General features: G+C 38.2%; 2 protein-coding genes and 1 long non-coding RNA gene across 5 annotated transcripts in view; 2 read left to right on the forward strand and 1 right to left on the reverse strand.

The window, feature by feature from the left end:
• The window catches only part of LOC132399734 (troponin C, skeletal muscle-like), a 46,100-nt gene that overhangs the window by 2,443 nt on the left and 19,141 nt on the right, over positions 1–24,516 (reverse strand). For 2 of the 3 annotated variants that reach the window (XM_059980433.1, XM_059980432.1), the window contains exons 2-4: positions 11,279–11,425; positions 771–914; positions 195–309 (exon numbers count right to left, since the gene is read on the reverse strand). In XM_059980433.1, coding sequence (XP_059836416.1) covers positions 195–309; positions 771–914; positions 11,279–11,297 — 278 coding nt within the window. In that variant the 5' untranslated portion in view covers positions 11,298–11,425. Of the gene's footprint in view, positions 1–194; positions 310–770; positions 915–1,124; positions 1,250–11,278; positions 11,426–24,516 lie in introns of those variants that run through there. The other variant, XM_059980434.1, reaches the window with a different exon arrangement.
• LOC132399735 (uncharacterized) lies at positions 1,515–9,021 on the forward strand. The gene is made up of 3 exons (XR_009514052.1): positions 1,515–1,650; positions 7,581–7,695; positions 9,002–9,021. It is a non-coding gene; the product is annotated as an uncharacterized LOC132399735 (long non-coding RNA).
• LOC132400109 (troponin C, skeletal muscle-like) lies at positions 17,003–20,933 on the forward strand. Its single transcript, XM_059981186.1, has 4 exons — positions 17,003–17,090; positions 18,856–18,966; positions 20,262–20,402; positions 20,510–20,933. Exons 1-4 carry the CDS (start codon positions 17,003–17,005, stop codon positions 20,539–20,541), a joined length of 372 nt encoding a protein of 123 aa, XP_059837169.1. The 3' UTR covers positions 20,542–20,933.

The raw sequence follows: 24,516 nt of genomic DNA on the forward strand, positions 1-24,516 counted from the left end.
TCCTGCATGAAATTATGAAACATACTTTTCTGCTAGTGATCACAAGCCAATATCTTAAATTGCTCTCCTTGGTTAGAGAAGTGATAAAGACTTATTGCTTCTCTAACTGAAAATATGGACTGACACAGAAAGAAACATTCTGTCAAGTTTAAGATTCATTTTTAACCATGAAGGTGATCACAGGTCAAACTCACCTATCAAATATGCGAAAGAACTCTGCCAACTCTTCTTCAGATTTTCCTTTTGCCTCCTCTTTCATCTGCCGCACCATCATCACCAAGAACTCTTCAAAGTCAATGGTGCCGCTTCCTTAGATACACCGTGTACAAGATGATAAGAGGCATAGATTACGTAGACAGCCAGAAATTTTTTCCCAGAGTGGAAATGGCTAATATGAGAGGGCATCATTTTAAGGTGATTGGAGGAATATATTGAGGGGTTGTCAGTGGTAAATCTTTTTACACAGAGTATTGTGGATGCATGGAATACATGGCCAGGAGTGGTGATAGGGGAATTGAAAAGATGCTTAGATAAGCTCATAGATGAAAGAAAATGAAGGGCTATGTGGGAAGGAAGTGTTAGATAGTTCTTGGATTGGATTAAAGTGTCGGCACTACATCGTGGGCCAAAGGGCTTGTACTGTGATATAATGTTCTATGTCTTTGTTCTAAATGAGGACAGTAAATCATAACAGTTTGCTTCACTGTTAACGACCAACATTTGAGAACCCACCACCTATTTGAGATTGCTATCGACAAAAGCTTTCTTACCATCTTCATCCACTTCCTCAATGATGGCATCCAGTTCTTCTCTGGTAGGGTTTTGCCCCAGGATTTTCATCACCTGTCCCAACTCTTTGGTGCTGATATCACCACCACCATCAGCATCAAACATGTCGAATGCGGCCTTAAACTCTACAGAATGAAATGCAGATAATTAGTGTCACATCATTTACTTTCTAATTCTTCTTATCCCATGAATTAACCTACTGAATCTCAACTGGACTACTTCCAATATGTGTATTTATCTATGAATGCACGTCCTTGCATAATATTTCGCATAGTTTGAGAAAAGAGAGTGCTTTTCCGGAGCACAACAACAGACCAGTCAGTACAACCAGTTACCTTTATCTTCTATTCAAGTTTTATGTAGGACTGTTGCCACCTGAGGTTTAACAAGCTTGTGGGCAACCAAGTTGTTATTCATGGAAAGTGAAGTGTACTACTCTGCACTGATTAGGGAAAAAGCAGATCAATACAAGTCAGAGATGTGACATGTTTTCTAATAATCGGCAGCTGGACAATTCCAAATCTTATTAATTCCTGTCACACATTTTATTTTAATGCCTGTTTTTTCTCCTGCTCTCTGCAAGCCTTCCTCATACTACCACACCACCACCACTGGTTATCTGCTATTACCTTCATTTATGCTTAAATGACCTCTAGTATCTCAAGTGTGACCAACATTATTATTCACACAGCTCCTGCATGCTTACGCTTTACCTTTCAGTCTCCTACAACACTCGTGGGATTGTATGGTTCACGTGGTTGCCATAATTCAACAAGTGCTGGTGCAGTGACCCTATCTCTAAGAAACCCAGGACACGCTCTGACGGAAGACAAAGTGAGCCTTTGTCTCCAGCCTCCACAGGTATTTGAGTTCTTTTTACAGACACCCAGGGAGAAAAATAAAATTGGTTAGATTTTAAGTAAATATTTAGGAAGTTAAATTAAAATATTTATTAAAATTTAAAGCACTGGAAATATTTGTAGTTATTAAATTGGGAGGAAAATATTTTTTAATTTTTACTTTTACACTACCTAAGGGACAGAGTGAATAAGTTTTCTAATCTCTTAAGTTATTACTGCACCATTTCCTGTAAACTCTAACTTACATCAGTAGATGTTGTTGCTGAGTTGTACATGAATGAGTGTAGCAGTTCTCTGCAATGACTCTGCAAGAATTGCTACTAGAATAAACCAAGCTATTGAAGTTTGTCTTTCAGGTGTATAATGACTAGGAGTTATTAATTGTCCCAGACATGTCATAAGGATTTTCCAGTAATAGAGAGAAATAGAATTTAACTATTACCTTTTTTTGCAAAGTTTTGTGTATACCATATCACAATGAATCCACCTAACAACCAAAGTCACCACTCACAGATCCCTTTAAGATATAGGGAATGGAGGTAACTCTCAGAGAATGGAGGCATTCCCCCAGAGCTTTTAACTTGGAGCAGGCTTCAGATAGTATATGCTGAGGTCTTGCCCTCGAAACACCCTGCTAACAATGAATTTGGAATTATTTTTAAATATCTCAGGATAAAAAATAATCAAATAAATTTAAGGAAAGAATAAAGTTAGTTCATAAATCCAAAAAACTTTAAATTAGAAATCAATTTAAAATGATAGCAAATAATTAAAATAAAATAAATATGCATCTTGCATCACACCTTTTATAGTTGAATGAGACTGCATTTCTTAAGCCAGTCAGCTCTGGCATTTTGCATGTGGATTAGTATCTTAGCACATTAATGATCCAGTAAGAGATGGAGTTAGTGAAGAGTCTATCAATGGAGCAGAAGGTCAGACATGCCAACATTTGGCATCTATAAAACTGCCAGCTACAAGCAAACTCAATCATAGTAAATATATCCATATTTAGAGCTTCCATCTGAACATCTTAAGGCCTAGTTAGAGTGAACATGGGGAGGATGTTTCCTTTAGTGGGGGAGTCTCGGACCAGAGGACACAGCTTCAGACTAGCAGATGTCCCTTTAAAACAGAGATGAGGAGGAATTTCAGAAGGTGGGGTATTTTGGAAAAAGTGTCAGCCAAGTCATTGAAGGTTGATAGGTTCTTGATTGCAAGGGCATCAAAGGTTATGGCAAAAAGGCAAGAGAATGGTGTTGAGAGGGATAATAAATCAGCCATGATGGAATAGCAGAGCAGACTTGATGGGACAGATTGCTTAATCCTGCTCCTATATCTTATGGTCTTATTTTCAGTGCAACTTTGGAGACACCACATTTTTCTTATTTTAAACTTAAATTGATAGGCCTAATAGTTCCAACAAGGAGCTGAGTAAATTTTTACAAGTTCCAGTGAAGTTTTCTATCATCTGTGAAGTATAAAGGCAGATCAGGGAGAACCTCTGGAAAGTTGCAATTGGAGTCTGTTGATAATGAAGAATAATAATCAGGACATTTTTAAGCAAATCAGGCACTCAATAATTGCAACAACAACTGGCTGAGAAAATGACATTAATTTTATTGGGAAAAGGTTTGGAATATATGGTTGTGTTATAGACTGCTGGCAAAATCATTGAGTTTCATACATAAAATGTTGCTTCTTCCTCTGCAGGAGTGAATTGTAGTGACAGTGCTAGCAATTTCAGAGTATAGGTCAAATATGTCTAATTTTGCATTGAATGCAGCGATCACACTCCTTTCAAATGTCTGATGATCAGTTAGCTACAGTAGAGCATGAGAAATGTGGCACAAGATACTGTACAGTAAGCTATGTGTTCTAATTTATTTCAATATGATCTTGAAGAGAGGCTGAGCCAAAAGCCAAAAGTAATGGATTTGTAGAGCAGGAGATGGAAGATGACATTTTAAAAGGTTTCTGAAGAAATGAGACACTGATGGTTGTTGAGGAATGTTGTTCATTTACTGGATATTTTCCACAAATTTCATCCATTCTGAAATGAAGGAAGAAAGGAAAGAAAAGAAGTTTGATTGAGTTTAGCTTCATTGACATGGCTAAAAGATAAATATTTCAACCAATATTATATTCTCTTTTGTACTTGTATACAAACCGTCAAAGTCTAGTTTGCCGTCATTGTTTTTGTCACTCTCTTTCATGAGTTCATTAATTTCCTCTTATGTGATGTGTTCTCCAGCGGTTAAAATTAAGGCCCAAAGCTCATCCCATTCAATGAAACCATCAGCATTCGTGTGCAGGAGGTAAACATTCAGAGAAGTGTATTCTGCCAGGGTCAGTCATACACTCTGATAGTATGTATGTTTGTAACAGCCTTACAGAACATTTGCCTCTGTGGAAAGCCAGAGGGTTTGTTTCAGCTGACGGAAAGCCACTCCTATCTGCTGCTTTATTACAATATATATTTGAAGAGGCAAAGGGTAAAGAACACAGAGTCATGAAGGTGAAAGCCTACTTTAAATGATTTCCTGAGGGAAATAGAAAGGCTGATGAATTGGTGAAGCAAGCTGTTTTATCTGGGCAGGTATGGCAGCCACAGATTCGGGAGATTGGGAGGTAGCCATTATTTATGTCTAAAACTGTGAACCATTGTGTCTTTCATTCTGTTTGACACTGTTTCTGGGTTACTTGCTACAGTTGGGGCTGTTAACAAGGTTACTTTATTCAGCTCTTTCAGTCATGAGCTCATAAGGAATGTAATTTGTTGAAGATGCCACTGTGTTCCTTATTATCATCAGTTTAAAAGGCAAAACTACCTGCCATGTCGGTGCACCATTTTTGCAATTGTAATTTTTTGTGTTCGATTCATTCTTTTCACAATTTCATATGACTGTGGTCTATAGAGTATATGAAATCTCTGCTTGATCCCAAAAAGTGCCATGACAGCTTGCAATATCTGGGCTGTGAAATGTCTGCTTTGATCTGATTCGATACTCTGGGGTCATCCCCAGTGAGTGAAAATACTTTCCAATAAAATTTTTGCAGTGGCCTCAACTGCGTTTATCTTAGCCGGGAAAACGTTCACCTACTTTGTAAAGGTATCTACTACTATAAGAATATATTTGTACCCTCTTGGGGTGGATGGGAAGAAGACCAACATAATCTATCTGCAAATTAGTCCAAGGCCCATACACTGGTCTGGTGTGTCAAAAGGCTCCCTTCTTTACATTTCTGTCAGGATTATATTGTGCAGAGATAAAGCAATTTTTGACATAATGCTCTCCATCGTCCTTCATCTTAGGCCACCAGCCCACTTCCTTGATCTTTTCCAGGGTGCTTTTGCACCCCTGGTGCTCCCATAGATCATGGTACCAATGGATCATCTGGTTTCTTCCTGCCTCTGGAACCACAAGCTTTCCTTCATGAAGGACAACTGCATCTTTGACAAATACTGCCTTTTGCACTTTGTATATTTCAGAACTTCTTCCTTCTGTCAATTTTTTATTTTTTAAAAAATCTTTCTTCTGCTCCTCTGTTAAATCCATTTCTTATGTTGTTTCTCCTACCTCCCAATCTCCCCAATCTGTGGCTGCCATTCCTGCCCAGATAAAACACCTTGCTTCACCAATTCAACAGCCTTTCTATTTCCCTCAGGAGATCATTTAAAGTAGGCTTTCACCCTCATGACTCTGTGTTCTTTACCCTTTGCCTCTTCAAATATATATTGTAATAAAGCAGCAGATAGGAGTGGCTTTCCGTCAGCTGAAACAAACCCTCTGGCTTTCCACAGAGGCAAATGTTCTGTAAGGCTGTTATAAACATACATACTATCAGAGTGTATGACTGATCCTGGCAGAAAACGTTCTGGGTGGCTAACCACATATGCTACAGCTGCCAATTCTGCTGCCTGTGCACTCATGGTTTTGGGTAACTTTAAAGCTATATTATACCTTTCCTGGCTATGTTCATCCTTTATATATATGCCATACCCAGTTCTCCTTTCACCATCCTGTACTGATGAGGAGTCATCTACAAAAATTATAAAGAAGGATTTTTCTTTTTCGTTTGTGTCTTTGTTCTCAGTTATTACTTTATCTGATCTGCTTCTACCCCTCCTTTTTGTTTTGATACAAATGGGCCCCTGGGACCATTTGCTATCATAACTTGACACTCATGTTCACTTCCTTGGTACACCAGGTTATCAGCTAACACAGGGGTAATGTTTACTCACTTTACACTAATAGTTCTCCCGTGCAACAGCAATGCCCAGCTGGCAATTCTGATTTGGCTTCCTGAGCCATCTTTAATCCTTCCATCTAACAGTAATTGTATGGGGGTGTGTTCTGTCAATATAGTAAGTTGCAAGTCCCTATGTAGGCAAAATGTTGTACTGCCCAGAAAACCTTTACCCAGTGTCAAGAAAATTCCTAAATAACTAACTTCTTGTTTCATTCCCAGTGCTTTTTTAGGGTTTACCTTTAATCCCAATGTATATAATAATTGCAGCATTTCTGTCAGTAGCTCATAATGTCCCTGCTTGGTTTTAGTATGGAGTAGATCATCAATGTATTGTACCAACCACTCAGGCTTTGAAAATGTTTTAACCCTTCCCCTAAGCACTGATGAATTGTAGATTGGGAATTATGGAACTCCTGCAGTAGGGCATTCCATGTGTACTGCTATTCCTGAAAGGTGAATGCAATCTGGTATTGACACTCTCATTCTAGTGGGATAGACCAAAACCCATTATTTATGTCTAAAACTGTGAACCACTGTGTCTTTCATTCTGTTTGGCACTGTTTCTCAGTTACTTGCTGCAGTTGGGGCTGTTAACAAGGTTACTTTATTCAGCTCTTGATATTCTATTGTCACCTCCAACTACCATCTGGTTTCCTCACGGGCCATATGGGTGAATTATTAATGGAGGCTACTGCCCTTGGAATCCCTTGTTGTACCAAACTCTGTATTACCTTACCTACTGATGCACCATCAATAACTCTGAGACGTGTGTTAAGCTAGGCTTTTATTGGCTGGAAGAAAGCACAAGCAGTAAGTGACCATGACACAACATCCTGGAGACTGAAAAAGGGTCTGTGGCTCCAATCGCCTTTATACCGGGGTCTGTGGGGGGAGCCAAAGGAGCAGTCAGCGGGGGGGGGGGGGGTCCAGACAGGTATATGTAGTTTACCACACCTACGTCTTCCTCTGCTTTTTTGGGAAACCCATATTGGTTTAGTGGTTTGGGGTTGGTCTTTGTATGCACACAGTGCCAGCCTTCTTTCTGCAGCCATGCAAATGTTGCTGAGTGTTCTGCAATAATTTACTGCACCTTCTGATCATTGTTCATCTCCTCTGGTTTTATCCATATTCCACTGATCGTGCATATTCTATCCTGATATTCTCATGTTGCTATCTGCATGTTGTGTATATTATTCAGTCCAGTTGACACCAGCCAAATCATACAATTAACTGGGTCAAAACAAAGCCCTGCTTTGGCCATATAATCATTCCCCAGTATATGTTCCTGCTCCCTGTGTAATTCCACCAACACTATTAATGTTCTAAAGCTATATCTCCTATTCTAACTTCTAATGGTACACTCACATGCCCTACTTGTGAACGTCCTGTAAGTCCACTTAGGATATTTTGACCTTGTATCTCACAATTTCTATTATTTATACTAGTGCTGTTGACAGTGGTTCGGGATCCTCCAGTGTCCCATAAAAAGCTAACAGGGTGGCCCCCGACCCAACCACTCACTAGGGTTCTTCTGGTTTCATCTCACCTTGTGTCACGCACCCATGTTGGTGAGGCTTGAAGCTCAGGGTACAATTTCCTGGGTGGTGATTTCTCCATCATGTTTTTTGTGGGCTCCCTCTTACTGCTTCTTATCATCTTGTGCATGATGTATCTCAGGAAATGGCACCATTGGCTTTGACGAGTTCTTGGTGAGGAAGGTGCGCCAGGTGAATGAGGAGGCAAAAGGAAAATCTGAAGAAGAGCCGGCACAGATCTTTCGCATATTTGATAGGTGAGTTTGACTTGTGATGACCTTCATGGTTAAAAATGAATCCTAAACTTGACAGAATATTTCTTTCTGTGTCAGTTCATATTTTCAATCAGAGAAGCCTTTATCACTTCTCTAACCAAGAAGAGCAATTTAAGATGTTGGCTTGTGATCACTAGCAGAAAAGTATGTTTCATAATTTCATGCAGGAACATTATAAGGAACTGAGAGAGAGCTGTTGCACAGTGTGGAGTTCCCAGGGCCATGTATAATTCCACATTTCCATTACTTTGAATTACTGATTTAGACAGGTTTAGAATCAAGTTGAAAATGAGGCAATAGTGCTAAAAAAGAGCCTTTTTAAAGACCTTCATATTATCAAAAAGTTGAATGGAATGAAGCAGGAATACTGACCATAACCAGTGGGGACTGGATTGTCAGGGTTCAGGAACAGCAAATGTTTTGGGTATTGAAGGCTAGTTGTCTCTGATATCTTGCATAACCAGAAATGCATTTGTTGTGTCAGACAGTTGGGAGACCTAATAAATATTCTGTTTCAAACACATCCAATATTTTATGATTTTATATTGAATTTTATTTTTGGGCATATTCATGTATCCGTTAATGACAACCATGCACGTTGAAGATGAAGGGAATGGTTGTTGTGTACTGTCAGAATAGAAGGCATAATATTTTAGGATAATCAATTTGAGTAACTTGCAACGTGTTTCAACAAATATTTATATATGTAAATTGATCTTTCCTAGAGCTCACCATCGCTGGAGATATTCTAATGAAAATTCCTAGGTTAATTGTTGGCTCAATAGTTGAAATGATTAATAAGCTTAACCAGTGACCGCATTTTCACTATGTTTTATGACTACAAGGCAGGCTAAACAAATGTTGGTCTTTTCTCATATATTAAGTTCTAAGGCCAACTACATTGGTTGAAACCATCTCCAATTAAATGATACTCTGCCTCTTGATTGCTTTTTCTATAGTGCATGACCTTACATATTCTTACGTTAAACTCCATTTGCTAGTTTTCACCTACTCATCCAATATTTCTATATCCTGTTACAACATCTAAATATCCTCAGAACAGCATGCCCTACTAATTTTAATGCCCTTGGAAAATTGGAATACATAGACTTTGTTGGTCAATATCTAATGATAATTAAGTGAGAAGCAAGAATGGCTCTTGGGCCACTCTACTAGTTACATAAATACTTTAGGTCTGTGTAAACAAACAATTTATTCTGACACTATTTTCTGTAACTGATTTCCAATCGATGTAACACACATCTCTAAATGTTTACCTCGTGCACAGGAATGCTGATGGTTTCTTTGAACCGGATGAGCTTTGGAACTTAATTAAAGAATCTGGAGAACAAATCACAGAAGAGGAAATTGATGAACTCATGAGGGCGGGTGACAAAAACAATGACGGCAAACTAGACTTTGACGGTTTGTATACAAGTACAAAAGAGAATATAATATTGGTTGAAATACTTATCTTTTAGCCATGTCAATGAGGCCAAACTCAATCAAATTTCTTTCTTCCTTCATTTCAGAATGGATGAAATTTGTGGAAAATGGATGAAATTGCGAACAACATTCCTCAAAAACCATCAGTGTCTCATTTCTTCAGAAACCTTTTAAAATGTCATCTTCCATCTCCTGCTCTACAAATCCATTACTTTTGGCTTTTGGCTCAGCCTCTCTTCAAGATCACATTTAAATAAATTAGAACACATTGCTTACTGTACAGTATCTTGTGCCACATTTCTCATGCTCTACTGTAGCTAACTGATCATCAGACATTTGAAAGGAATGTGATCGCTGCATCCAATGCAAAATTAGACATATTTGACCTATACTCTGAAATTGCTAGCACTGTCGCTACAATTCACTCCTGCAGAGGAAGAAGCAACATTCTATGTATGAAACTCTTAATGATTTTGCCAGCAGTCTATAACACAATCATATATTCCAAACCTTTTCCCAATAAAATTAATGTCATTTTCTCAGCCAGTTGTTGTTGCAATTATTGAGTGTTTGACTTGCTTAAAAATGTCCTGATTATTATTCTTCATTATCAACAGACTCCAATTGCAACTTTCCAGAGGTTCTCCCTGATCTGCCTTTATACTTCACAGATGATAGAACACTTCCCTGGTATTTGTAAAAATTTACTCAGCTCCTTGTTGGAACTATTAGGCCTATCAAATTAAATTTAAAGTAAGAAAAATACGGTGTCTCCAAAGTTGCACTGAAAATAAGACCATAAGATATAGGAGCAGGATTAAGCAATTTGTCCCATCAAATCTGCTCTGCTGTTCCATCATGGCTGATTTATTATCTCTCTCAACACCATTCTCCTGCCTTTTTGCCATAACCTTTGATGCCCTTGCGATCAAGAACCTATCAACCTTCAATGACTTGGCTGACACTTTTTCCAAAATACCCCACCGTCTGAAATTCCTCCTCATCTCTGTTTTAAAGGGACATCTGCTAGTCTGAGGCTGTGTCCTCTGGTCCGAGACTCCCCCACTAAAGGAAACATCCTCCCCATGTCCACTCTAACTAGGCCTTAAGATGTTCAGATGGAAGCTCTAAATATGGATATATTTACTATGATTGAGTTTGCTTGTAGCGGGCAGTTTTATAGATGCCAAATGTTGGCATGTCTGACCTTCTGCTCCATTGATAGACTCTTCACTAACTCCATCTCTTACTGGAGTATTGATGTGCTAAGATACTAATCCACATGCAAAATGCCAGAGCTGACTGGCTTAAGAAATACAGTCTCATTCAACTATAAAAGGTGTGATGCAAGTTGCGTATTTTTTTATTTTAATTATTTGCTATCATTTTAAATTGATTTCTAATTAAAAGTTTTTTGGATTTATGAACTAATTTTATTCTTTCCTTAAATTTATTTGAATATTTTTTACCCTGAGATATTTAAAAATAATTCCAAATTCATTGTTAGCAGGGTGTTTCGAGGGCAAGACCTCAGCATATACTATATGAAGCCTGCTCCAAGTTAAAAGCTCTGGGGGAATGCCTCTGAGAGTTACCTCCATTCCCTATATCTTAAAGTGATCTGTGAGTGGTGACTTTGGTTGTTAGGTGGATTCATTATGATATGGTATACACAAGACTTAGCAAAAAAAGGTAATAGTTAAATTCTATTTCTCTCTATTACTGGAAAACCCTTGTGACATGTCTGGGACAATTAATAACTCCTAGTCATTATACACCTGAAAGACAAACTTCAACAGCTTGGTTTATTCTAGTACCAATTCTTGCAGAGTCATTGCAGAGAACTGCTACATTCATTCATGTACAACTCAGCAACAACATCTACTGATGTAAGTTAGAGTTTACAGGAAACGGTGCAGTAATAACTTAAGAGATTAGTAAACTTATTCACTTTGTCCCTTGTGTGATGTACCTTGTGAAGAGTTATTCTTCATATTCTGTGTTGGGTGGTAAGTCAAATGTTCTTGTTTCTAATCATCATCCTTGGGCTCATTATTCATAGAATTGCAGTCAAATAGAAGCAGTGTGACAAGAGGCTTGTCCTTTAAGCATGACTTACGTTTATTGTTGAGGTTCATATATGAAAATGGGAATTTATCTTCTCATCAATGAGATATGGATGACAGCGGCAAGGCTAGAACTTGGTGCTCATCCTTAATTGTGCTGAGAAGGTAGTAAAGAGCCATTTTCTTGAACCACTTTAGTCCTGTTGATAAAAGTAATCAATTAGTGATTTGGTTATTGTTCTAGTACTTAGATCCAACAATGATAAAATAAAATTGATAAATTTCCAAGTCAAGATGGCTTTTGGCTTGGGAACGGATGGGATATGTTAGGAAGCTGAAAGTGATGGTATTCCATATACCTTACTGTCTTTGTTATATCTGGTGATAGAGTCCTGGGTTTAGCAGGTATTTTGAAGATACTTTACATCTTGCAGATTATACCATGACTTTGAGGAATAGAAAACAACATTTTCTGGAGAAAACCCAGCCTTAAAATTAGCCTTGTAACTGAAGCATTTTTTTGTGTTTGGTCTCATGGGCATAAGAAATCAGAGCAGGAAAAAGATACTCATCTGCCCCTCTTCCCCTTTGTCCATTTACCATCATTCGATAAGATCATGGCTGCTTAATTACCTTAATAAGTATGTTCCTGGCATCATATTGCTATATTCTTTGATTCTTTCAACATAAAATAAATCTATCCATCAAAGGTATAAATGCAATTATTGACTCAGTCTCTGTATCCCTCCAAGACAGAAAAGCCCAATGATTTGCAATCTTTTAAAAACAGAAATTTTTCTTTTAGTACTAAATGGCCCATCCCATAATTTGAAATTACAATCTTAGTTTAAGACCATTCTGAGACCCTGCTGTTACAAGAGTCAACCCTTGTAATAATGATCACTGAGGCACAGAGAATCTGAATTTACCGACAAGTAACTTTTATTGTCTCAACTATAAAAAGCACATGGATTCACAAACTAACTACCTGTGTACACTCCACTAGGATTACCTGACCCTCCATGAACTCTTCATCAGGGAAAAGGGTTTACACTGGCCAGGCATTCCTCGTAGTTCCGATCTCCACGTGTCCATGGGATTCTCCTTATCCATGCTGGTTGGTCTCTGTAGAGCTATCGCCCTTATGTACTTGGAGCTCCTGACTCTATTTATAGTGTTCCTCATCAGTTGAACTGGTGGATCTCCATCTCATCGGCTCAAGGTCACTAACCTACCTGGGTCACCTTCTTACTGGCTCTAATCCAGGCTACAAACAACAATGTTTCATGTTTCTGTCCAACTCAGCCTTGTGTATTTGTATCTTTCAACTTTGACTGGTCCAAACCAGCTAAATGAGGCGACCCAGACAATGTCTAATGAGATTATAGATTGTTTCTTTGGTAGGTTTGGCATTTTACATTATAAGTCACTACTCATCTGAAAATGGTCTTAGGTTTAGTGGGGCATTACCTGAAGCTCCTTGTGTCCACATCCAATTGCTCTGATTAGGTTACCCCTGTCCTTGTTTCATCAATTCCATTAATTGTAGACTGCAGTTTGTTCTGGCCAACATCTCTCTACTCTTGATCCAAAGATATGTATCTGCGGATCATTATCCTCCTCTCATTCAGTTGACTTCCCACAGGACTGCCATGGAACCCCAGTGGGTGTGCAACACTTAAATTTTATACATAAGATTAACATTTATTACTAAATTCACTCACTTTATACTGACAATCATTTCTGCAGATTCATGAAAGCATTACCCTCTACTTTTTCCATAATTTCGGCCTTCTATTTTCTCAATTGATATACAACGAGCAATACAATTATCAGGGTGCATAAAATTAGTATTACGGCAGCATGTGATACTATTCTCACCCATGGATGCATTTGAACATTTATCCCCCAATTCCAAAACTTACTCCAAAAGCCTGGGTCACTCAATATTTTATTTGCCTTACTAGCATGTGTTTTAATTACTTCAGTGCATTTAGTCCATTGATGGATGATCTCCCTGGACTCCTCCACGACACATGTCCAGTCTGCGGTCAAGTGAAGAATTGGTGGCAACTCAGTAACGACATAGTCCCACAGATATTCATCTGCACCAGTGCATTGGATCTTGAAGTTTTCCTTCAATACTGTGTCTCCTACTGGCTGAGGCAAAATTCATCCTCCAAAGACCAGATCTCAAGTCACACTTCCTATGGTGACATTGTGACTTTCCAGAGAGTATTGTTCCCATCCCTGGCTATAACTTGTGGCGTTGTTGCTATATATTATGTCTGTCACACCAATGCATATTGTAAAAAGACAGATTATTCACAGGAAAATAGACAATGAACAATTTTAATAAGTACTGAAACCACAATTTGTAATCTTCTGTTTTGTCATTTCTCCTAGACAAGATCTGTGGTCTCTCCCTTGATGGCATCTTGATAATTCCATCTCTTTCCCAGTGCTATGCATAACAATAGCATGTGTTGTTGGGTTACTTAAGGATATCCATGTACTCTCATGATATTTACTGACATTGTGAACCCTTTTCAAAGGATAGTTTGAATTATTTTCATGTTGGGGAATGTGGAACTACTCCAACATAAAACCTTCCTTGAACATTATCACCAGTACTCTGTTGGTTATTGTAAAGCTTCCAATACGACACAATTGCACCCTTCCTCTGACCTTTTTCTTTTGGATGCTCATCTGAGATCCAATTTGTAGATCAATTTGTAATAGATTAGTGCCAAACATGGTAAGCAACCAACTAACATATGTAGCACAGATCTCAGTTTTATGCATTTCCCTAGACATGAGGTCTATGAGGTCAATAATCAGATTTGTTGAATCTTCAAAAGGGTTCAGAAATTTAACCGCATCCACTTACCTGGGATGCATCTTGACTAATCTGATTAGTTTGTACCTGATCTTGATAATTTTCTCCAGTAATATCCCTTGTTTTCTTTTCTGCTGGAGTGACTGTATCTGGTTTTCAAATTCTGGTATATCTAGGGTATTGAGCATTGCTACCCCTGATGCATAACCTACTCCCACTAATTCCAATAGTCCTCTTTTCCTTCTATTTTTTATTGGCTTCAAATCACTCTTGCTGGAGAAGTAAATAATCATTTTGTTGTAGGTGAACACCATTCTTTTTCCATTATTTTAGTTAGATTGAAGATCACTTGCCCATGGTACCCTGGCATCAAGGTGACAAGTTCCCTTGTATCTTCTAACACTAATCCTGCCCCATCTGTATTATGTTGGGTCTCACTACATGTAGGCTCTGGTGTAGCCTCCATCACTTGTGTGCTTGGAGTAGAGATTTTTCTTATAGTTTTGAAAACCTGGAAAGGGCCTGTGCCCTGACAAAAACTCTTCTTCTGGTCCTTTAGTGCCTTCCCTATTCTACTCTCCCTGTGTACTATATTCTCCTGTGGGCAGTTTATAATGATGAAAGCAACCCTTGAGAAATGTAAGGGGGGGGACCACCACCCCAGTCAATTTACCTCTTGTGTAGATCCCTGCCCCACTGAATATTCACATGAGTGTGATCCCACAGAACTGTAATCCTATCATGGTCATCATTACCTGAAGGCTGCTCAATAATTGGATCTACAGACTAACTTATGATTATTCCCTCTGGGATTCTCAATAATGTCAGCTTTAGAATTTTATTGCATAGGAACTGTACCTTTGTACCTTCTGGAATACCTAAGGTTTTGTCCTTGCACATAAAGCCAATATACTACCAATTTTGAGTCCTCCATTTCTCTTTTGTAAGCCTGTATTACCCATGTCCATTGAGAAGATTTATTTTTGTTCACTGAGTGTTTTCCAAGCAAAACATCACTCTTGACAAATGTGTAATGGCTATAATAGCTCTGGAGCAAGACTGACCATGGCACCAGTCATGGTTAATTCCATCACAAGGAAATACATTAATCTCTTCATGTTGAATTAAATACAAGGGTAATTTCTGCTCTTTTTCCAGTTTAAGTATTAATTTATTTTAAGTCCATATTTTCTAATTGTTTTTCCAGATCATCCAATCTGGACTCCCAATTGTCCTTGGACTCCATTCTTTCTCACCCAATCTTGTTTCGGGATAGGAGAGACAAGCACTGGCATGTTTTCCTTTTCCTTTGGTTTTTTGACAAAAATCCACTGGTTCTCAGGATGAAGGAATTGAACATCACCCCATTGAGATGACCTGTTCCCATCTTCTTGAACAGTTGTTCCATCCTCGACTCCCAAATCAACGCTATTGTGTACATCAATAGTAATGTGCTGATGGTGACAACATTCCTGTTTTCCCCCACCAATTTCAGCTGGTTGATATGGTAGCACCCACTGGAGAAGTCAGTACATTGTTTACTGAAAGATCTGCTCAGTCTATAATTTCATAGGGCCCTGCAAACTCTTGATTTAAAAATGAGGTGGGTTGGTGTATTCTAATCATCACTCCTCATCTTGGGCTGATTCTATGGGACTGACTTTTGAGTCAAAGCAGGTTTTACTCTGTTGCTTATTCTTTTCTATTTGGTGGGCTGCCACATAAGTGGGCTCTTTTACTGTTTCTACCAATTGTTGTACTCACTTTTCTGACAAAATTCCATTGATTTCAGGTTCTGTCAAATGTAATCCACCAATCCTCTCATGTCCCTTTCAGTCATGTGCTCATAAGGAATGTAATTTGTTGAAGATGCCACTGTGTTCCTTATTATCATCAGTTAAAAAGGCAAAACTACCTGCCATGTCATTGCACCATTTTTGCAATTGTAATTTTTTGTGTTCGATTCATTCTTTTCACAATTACATATGACTGTGGTCCATAGAGTATATGAAATCTCCGCTTGATCCCAAAAAGTGCCATGACATCTTGCAATATCTGGGCTGTGAAATGTCTGCTTTGATCTGATTCGATACTCTGGGGTTGTCCCCAGCGAGTGAACATCCTTTCCAATAAAATATTTGCAGTGGCCTATACTGTGTTTATCTTAGCCGGGAAAACGTTCACCTACTTTGTAAAGGTATCTACTACAATCAGAGTATATTTGTACCCTCTTGGGGTGGATGGGAAGAAGACCAACATAATCTATCTGCAAATTAGTCCAAGGCCCATACACTGGTCTGGTGTGTCAAAAGGCTCCCTTCTTTACATTTCTGTCAGGATTATATTGTGCAGAGATAAAGCAATTTTTGACATAATGCTCTCCATCGTCCTTCATCTTAGGCCACCAGCCCACTTCCTTGATCTTTTCCAGGGTGCTTTTGCACCCCTGGTGCTCCCATAGATCATGGTACCAATGGATCATCTGGTTTCTTCCTGCCTCTGGAACCACAAGCTTTCCTTCATGAAGGACAACTGCATCTTTGACAAATACTGCCTTTTGCACTTTGTATATTTCAGAACTTCTTCCTTCTGTCAATTTTTTATTTTTTAAAAAATCTTTCTTCTGCTCCTCTGTTAAATCCATTTCTTATGTTGTTTCTCCTACCTCCCAATCTCCCCAATCTGTGGCTGCCATTCCTGCCCAGATAAAACACCTTGCTTCACCAATTCAACAGCCTTTCTATTTCCCTCAGGAGATCATTTAAAGTAGGCTTTCACCCTCATGACTCTGTGTTCTTTACCCTTTGCCTCTTCAAATATATATTGTAATAAAGCAGCAGATAGGAGTGGCTTTCTGTCAGCTGAAACAAACCCTCTGGCTTTCCACAGAGGCAAATGTTCTGTAAGGCTGTTACAAACATACATACTCTCAGAGTGTATGACTGATCCTGGCAGAAAACGTTCTGGGTGGCTAACCACATATGCTACAGCTGCCAATTCTGCTGCCTGTGCACTCATGGTTTTGGGTAACTTTAAAGCTATATTATACCTTTCCTGGCTATGTTCATCCTTTATATATATGCCATACCCAGTTCTCCTTACACCATCCTGTACTGATGAGGAGTCATCTACAAAAATTATAAAGAAGGGTTTTTCTTTTTTGTTTGTGTCTTTGTTCTCAGTCATTACTTTATCTGATCTGCTTCTATCCCTCCTTTTTGCTTTGATTCAAATGGGCCCCTGGGAACTTTTGCTATCATAACTTGACACTCATGTTCACTTCCTTGGTACACCAGGTTATCAGCTAACACAGGGGTAATGTTTACTCATTTTACACTAATATTTCTCCCTTGCAACAGCAATGCCCAGCTGGCAATTCTGATTTGGCTTCCTGAGCTATCTTTAATCCTTCCATCTAACAGTAATTGTATGGGGGTGTGTTCTGTCAGTATTGTAAGTTGTAAGTCCCTATGTAGGCGAAATGTTGTACTTTTTTTTTCCCCCAGTGTCAAGATTATTCCTAAATAACTAACTTCTTGATCCATTCCCTGTGCTTTTTTAGGGTTTACCTTTAATCCCAATGAATATAATAATTGCAGCAGTTCTGTCAATAGCTCATAATGTCCCTTCTTGGTTTTAGTATGGAGTAGATCATCAATGTATTGTACCAATCACTCAGGCTTTGAAAATGTTTTAACCCTTCCCCTAAGCACTGATGAATTGTAGATGGGGAATTATGGAACTCCTGCAGTAGGGCATTCCATGTGTACTGCTATTCCTGAAAGGTGATTGCAATCTTGTATTGACACTCTCATTCTAGTGGGAATAGCCAAAACCCTTTATTTATGTCTAAAACTGTGAACCATTGTGTCTTTCATTCTATTTGACACTGTTTCTGGGTTACTTGCTACAGTTGGGGCTGTTAACAATGTTACTTTATTCAGCTCTTGATATTCTATTGTCACCTCCAACTACCATCTGGTTTCCTCACGGGCCATATGGGTGAATTATTAATGGAGGCTACTGCCCTCAGAATCCCTTCTTGTAACAAACACTGTATTACCTTACCTACATCTTCCTTTGCTTTTTTGGGAAACCCATATTGGTTTAGTGGTTTGGGGTTGATCTTTGTATGCACACACTGCCAGCCTTCTTTCTGCAGCCATGCAGATGTTGCTGAGTGTTCTGCAATAATTTGCTGCACCTTCTGATCATTGCTCATCTACTCTGGTTTTATCCATATTTCACTGATTGTGCATATTCTATCCTGAAATTCTCATGTTGCTATCTGCATGTTGTGCATATTATTCAGACCAGTTGACATCAGCCAAATCATACAATTAACTGGGTCAAAACAAAGCCCTGCTTTGGCCATATAATCATTCCCCAGTATATGTTCCTGCTCCCTGTGTAATTCCACCAACACTATTAATGTTCTAAAGCTATATCTCCTATTCTAACTTCTAATGGTACACTCACATGCCCTACTTGTGAATGTCCTGTAAGTCCACTTAGGATATTTTGACCTTGTATCTCACAACTTGCCTTAGTTATAATAGTGCCATTGACAGTGATTCGGGATCCTCAAGTGTCCCATAAAAAGCTAACAGGGTGGCCCCCGACCCAACCATTCACTAGGGTTCTTCTGGTTTCATCTCACCTTGTGTCACACACCCATGTTGGTGAGGCTTGAAGCTCAGGGTACAACTTCCTGGGTGGTGATTTCTCCATCATGTTATTTGTTGTCTCCCTCTTACTGCTTCTTATCATCTTGTGCACGATGTATCTCAGGAAACGGCACCATTGGCTTTGACGAGTTCTTGGTGAGGAAGGTGCGCCAGGTGAATCAGAAGGCAAAAGGAAAATATGAAGAAGAGTTCGCAAAGACCTTTCGCAAATTTGATATATGAGTTTGACTTGTGATGACCTTTATGGTTAAAAATGAATCCTAAACTTGATAGAATATTTCTTTCTGTGTCAGTACATATTTTCAGTCAGAGAAGCAATGTCTTTTTTTACTGCTCTAACCAAGAAGAGCAATTTAAGATGTTGGCTTGTGATCACTAGGAGAAAAGTAAGTTTCATAATTTCATGCAGGAACATTATAAGGAACTGAGAGAGAGCTGTTGCACAGTGTGGAGTTCCCAGGGCCATGTATAATCCCACATTTCCATTATTTTGAATTACTGATTTAGACAGGTTTAGAATCAAGTTGAAAATGAGGCAATAGTGCTAAAAAAGAGCCTTTTTAAAGACCTTCGTATTATCAAAAAGTTGAATGGAATGAAGCAGGAATACTGACCATAACCAATGGGGACTGGATTGTCAGGGTTCAGGAACAGCCAATGTTTTGGGTATTGAAGGCTAGTTGTCTCTGATATCTTGCATAACCAGAAAAGCATTTGCTGTGTCAGACAGTTGGGAGACCTAATAAATATTCTGTTTCAAACATATCCAATATTTTATGATTTTATATTGAATTTTATTTTTGGGCATATTCATGTATCCATTAATAACAACCATGCACGTTGAAGATGAAGGGAATGGTTGTTGTGTACTGTCAGAATAGAAGGCATAATATTTTAGGATAATCAATTTGAGTAACTTGCAACATGTTTCAACAAATATATATATATATATGTAAATTGATCTTTCCTAGAGCTCACCATCGCTGGAGATATTCTAATGAAAATTCCTAGGTTAATTGTTGGCTCAATAGTTGAAATGATTAATAAGCATAACCATTGACTGCATTTTCACTATAACAAATGTTGGTCTTTTCTCATATATTAAGTTCTAAGGCCAACTACATTGGTTGAAACCATCTCCAATTAAATGATACTCTGCCTCTTGATTTCTTTTTCTATAGTGCATGACCTTACATATTCTTACGTTAAACTCCATTTGCTAGCTTTCACCTACTCATCCAATATTTCTATATCCTGTTACAACATCTAAATATCCTCATAACAGCATGCACTACTACTTATTTTAATGCCTTTGGAAAATTGGAATCCATAGACTTTGTTGGACACTAACTAATGATAATTAAGTGAGAAGCAAGAATGGCTCTTGGGCCACTCTACTAGTTACATAAATACTTTAGGCCTGTGTAAATGACCCATTTATTCTGACACTATTTTCTGTAACTGTTTTCCAATCGATGTAACACACTTCTCTGAATGTTTACTTTGTGCATAGCAATGTTGATGGTTTCATTGAATGGGATGAGCTTCAGAGCTTAATTTTAACCACTGGACAACACATCACAGAAGAGGAAATGAATGAACTCATGAAAGAGGCTGACAAAAACAACGATGGCAAATTAGACTTTGACGGTTTGTATACAAGTACAAAAGAGAATATAATATTGGTTGAAATATTTATCTTTTAGCCATGTCAATGAGGCTAAACTCAATCAAATTTCTTTCTTCCTTCATTTCAGAATGGATGAAATTGGTGGAAAATATCCAGTAAATGAACAACATTCCTCAACAACCATCAGTGTCTCGTTTCTTCAGAAACCTTTTAAAATATCATGTTTCATCTCCTGCTCTACAAATCCATTACTTTTGGCTTTTGGCTCAGCCTCTCTTCAAGATCACATTTAAATAAATTATAACACATAGCTTACTGTACAGTACCTTGTGCCACATTTCTCATGCTCTACTGTAGCTAACTGATCACCAGACATTTGAAAGGAATGTAATCACTGCATCCAATGCAAAATTAGACATATTTGACCTATACTCTGAAATTGCTAGCACTGTCGCTACAATTCACTCCTGCAGAGGAAGAAGCAACATTCTATGTATGAAACTCAATGATTTTGCCAGCAGTCTATAACACAACCATATATTCCAAACTTCTTCCCAATAAAATTAATGTCATTTTCTCAGCCAGTTGTTGTTGCAATTATTGAGTGCCTGACTTGCTTAAAAATGTCCTGATTATTATTCTTCATTATCAACAGACTCCAGTTGCAACTTTCCAGAGGTTCTCCCTGATCTGCCTTTATATTTCACAGATGATAGAAAACTTCACTGGTATTTGTAAAAATTTACTCAGCTCCTTGTTGGAACTATTAGGCCTATCAATTTAAATTTAAAGTAAGAAAAATGTGGTGTCTCCAAAGTTGCCATGAAAATAAGACCATAAGATATAGGAGCAGGATTAAGCAATCTGTCCCATCAAGTCTGCTCTGCTATTCCATCATGGCTGATTTATTATCCCTCTCAACTACATTCTCTTGCCTTTTTGCCATAACCTTTGATGCCCTTGTGATCAATAACCTATCAACCTTCAATGACTTGGTTGCAACAGATTCCAAAATTCCCCACCTTCTGAAATTCCTCCTCATCTCGGTTTTAAAGGGACATCTGCTAGTCTGAAGCTGTGCCCTCTGGTCTGAGACTCCCCCACTAAAGGAAACATCCTCCCCATGTCCACTCTAACTAGGCCTTAAGATGTTCAGATGGAAGCTCTAAATATGGATATATTTACTATGATTGAGTTTGACTGTAGCGGGCAGTTTTATAGATGCCAAATGTTGGCATGTCTGACCTTCTGCTCCATTGATAGACTCTTCACTAACTCCATCTCTTACTGGAGTATTGATGTGCTAAGATACTAATCCACATGCAAAATGCCAGAGCTGACTGGCTTAAGAAATACAGTCTCATTCAACTATAAAAGGTGTGATGCAAGTTGCATATTTATTTTATTTTAATTATTTGCTATCATTTTAAATTGATTTCTAATTTAAAGTTTTTTGGATTTATGAACTAACTTTATTCTTTCCTTAAATTTATTTGATTATTTTTTATCCTGAGATATTTAAAAATAATTCCAAATTCATTGTTAGCAGGGTGTTTCGAGGGCAAGACCTCAGCATATACTACCTGAAGCCTGCTCCAAGTTAAAAGCTCTGGGGGAATGCCTCCATTCTCTGAGAGTTACCTCCATTCCCTATATCTTAAAGGGATCTGTGAGTGGTGACTTTGGTTGTTAGGTGGATTCATTGTGATATGGTATACACAAGACCTAGCAAAAAATGGTAATAGTTAAATTCTATTTCTCTCTATTACTGGAAAATCCTTATGACATGTCTGGGGCAATTAATAACTCCTAGTCATTATACACCTGAAAGACAAACTTCAATAGCTTGGTTTATTCTAGTAGCAATTCTTGCAGAGTCATTGCAGAGAACTGCTACATTCATTCATGTACAACTCAGCAACAACATCTACTGATGTAAGTTAGAGTTTACAGGAAATGGTGCAGTAATAACTTAAGAGTTTAAAAAACTTATTCACTCTGTCCCTTGGGTAGTGTACCTTGTGAAGAGTTATTCTTCATATTCTGTGTTGGGTGGTAAGTCAAATGTTCTTGTTTCTAATCATCATCCTTAGGCTCATTATTCATAGAGTTGCAGTCAAATAGAAGCAGGGTGACAAGATAAGAGGCTTGTACTTTAAGCATGACTGACGTTTATTGTTGAGGTTCATATACGAAAATGGGAATTTATCTTCTCATCAATGAGATATGGATGACAGTGGCAAGGCCAGAACTTGGTGCTCGTCCTTAATTGCCCTAAAAAGGTACTAAAGAGCCATTTTCTTGAACGAGTTTAGTCCTGTTGATAAAAGTAATCAAGTAGTGATTTGGTTATTGTTCTAGTACTTAGATCCAACAATGATAAAGTAAAATTGATAAATTTCCAAGTCAAGATGGCTTTTGGCTTGGGAACGGATGGGATATGGTAGGAAGCTGAAAATGATGGTGTTCCCTGTCTTTGTTATATCTGGTGATAGAGTCCTGGGTTTAGCAGGTATTTTGAAGATACTTTACATCTTGCAGATAATGTCAAGACTGAGGAATCAAAAAAAAAACATTTTCTGGAGAAAACTCAGCCTTAAAATTAGCCTTGTAACTGAAGCGTTTATATGTTTGGTCTCATGAGCATAAGAAATTAGAGCAGGAAAAAGATACTCACCTGCCCCTCTTCCCCTTTGTCCATTTACCATCATTCCATAAGATCATGGCTGCTTAATTACCTTAATAAGTATGTTCCTGGCATCATATTGCTATATTCTTTGATTCTTTTAATATAAAATAAATCTATCCATCAAAGGTTTAAATGCAATTATTGACTGAGTCTCTGTATCCCTCCAAGACAGAAAAGCCCAATGAATCACAATCTTCTAAAAACAGAATTTTAAAAAAAATTTTAGCACTAAATGGCCTATCCCATATTTTGAAATTTCCATCTTAGTTTAAGACCATTCTGAGACCCTGCTGTTACAAGAGTCAACCCTTGTAATAATGATCACTGAGGCACAGAGAATCTGAATTTACCGACAAGTAACTTTTATTGACTCAACTATAAAAAGCACATGGATTCTCAAACTAACTACCTGTGTACACTCCACTGGGATTACCTGACCCACCATGAACTATTCATCAGGGAAAAGAGTTTAAACTGGCCAGGCATTCCTCGTAGTTCCGATCTCCACGTGTCCATGGGATTCTCCTTATCCATGCTGGTTGGTCTCTGTAGAGCTATCGCCCTTATGTACTTGGAGCTCCTGACTCTATTTATAGTGTTCCTCATCAGTTGAACTGGTGGATCTCCATCTCATCGGCTCAAGGTCACTAACCTACCTGGGTCACCTTCTTACTGGCTCTAGTCCAGGCTACAACCAACAATGTTTCATGTTTCTGTCCAACTCAGCCTTGTGTATTTGTATCTTTCAACTCTGACTGGTCCAAACCAGCTAAATGAGGTGACCCAGACAATGTCTAATGAGATTATAGATTGTTTCTTTGGTAGGTCTGGCATTTTACATTATAAGTCACTACTCGTCCGAGAATGGTCTTAGGTTTAGTGGATCATTACCTGAAGCTCCTTGTGTCCACATCCAATTGCTCTGATTAGGTTACCCCTGTCCTTGTTTCATCAAATCCATTAATTGTAGACTGCAGTTTGTTCTGGCCAACATCTCTCTACTCTTGATCCAAAGATATGTATCTTCGGATCATTATCTTCCTCTCATTCAGTTGACTTTCCACAGGACTGCCATGGAACCCCAGTTGTTGTGCAACACTTATATTTTATACATAAGATTAACATTTATTACTAATTTCACTCATTTTATACTGACAATCATTTCTGCAGATTCATGAAAGCATTACCCTCTACTTTTTCCATTATTTCGGCCTATTTTCTCAATTGATATACAACGAGCAATACAATTATCAGGGTGCATAAAATTAGTATTATGGCAGCATGTGATACTATTCTCGCCCATGGATGTATATGAACATTTATCCCCCAATTCCAAAACTTACTCCAAAAGCCTGGGTCACTCAATATTTTATTTGCCTTACTAGCGTGCGTTTTAATTACTGCAGTGCGTTTGGTCCATTGATGGATGATCTCCCTGGCCTCCT

The sequence above is a fragment of the Hypanus sabinus genome, chromosome 9 (assembly GCF_030144855.1).
Source record: "Hypanus sabinus isolate sHypSab1 chromosome 9, sHypSab1.hap1, whole genome shotgun sequence".
Lineage (NCBI taxonomy): Eukaryota > Metazoa > Chordata > Chondrichthyes > Myliobatiformes > Dasyatidae > Hypanus > Hypanus sabinus.

Coding starts and splice junctions, on each gene's coding strand:
- LOC132400109 (XM_059981186.1), top strand. CDS start 17,003: ATGACTGATCCTGGCAGAAAACGTTCTGGGTGGCTAACCACATATGCT. Junction 17,091..18,855: donor CTGTGCACTCATGGTTTTGG/GTAACTTTAAAG, acceptor GATGTATCTCAG/GAAACGGCACCATTGGCTTT. Junction 20,403..20,509: donor TGGCAAATTAGACTTTGACG/GTTTGTATACAA, acceptor CCTTCATTTCAG/AATGGATGAAATTGGTGGAA.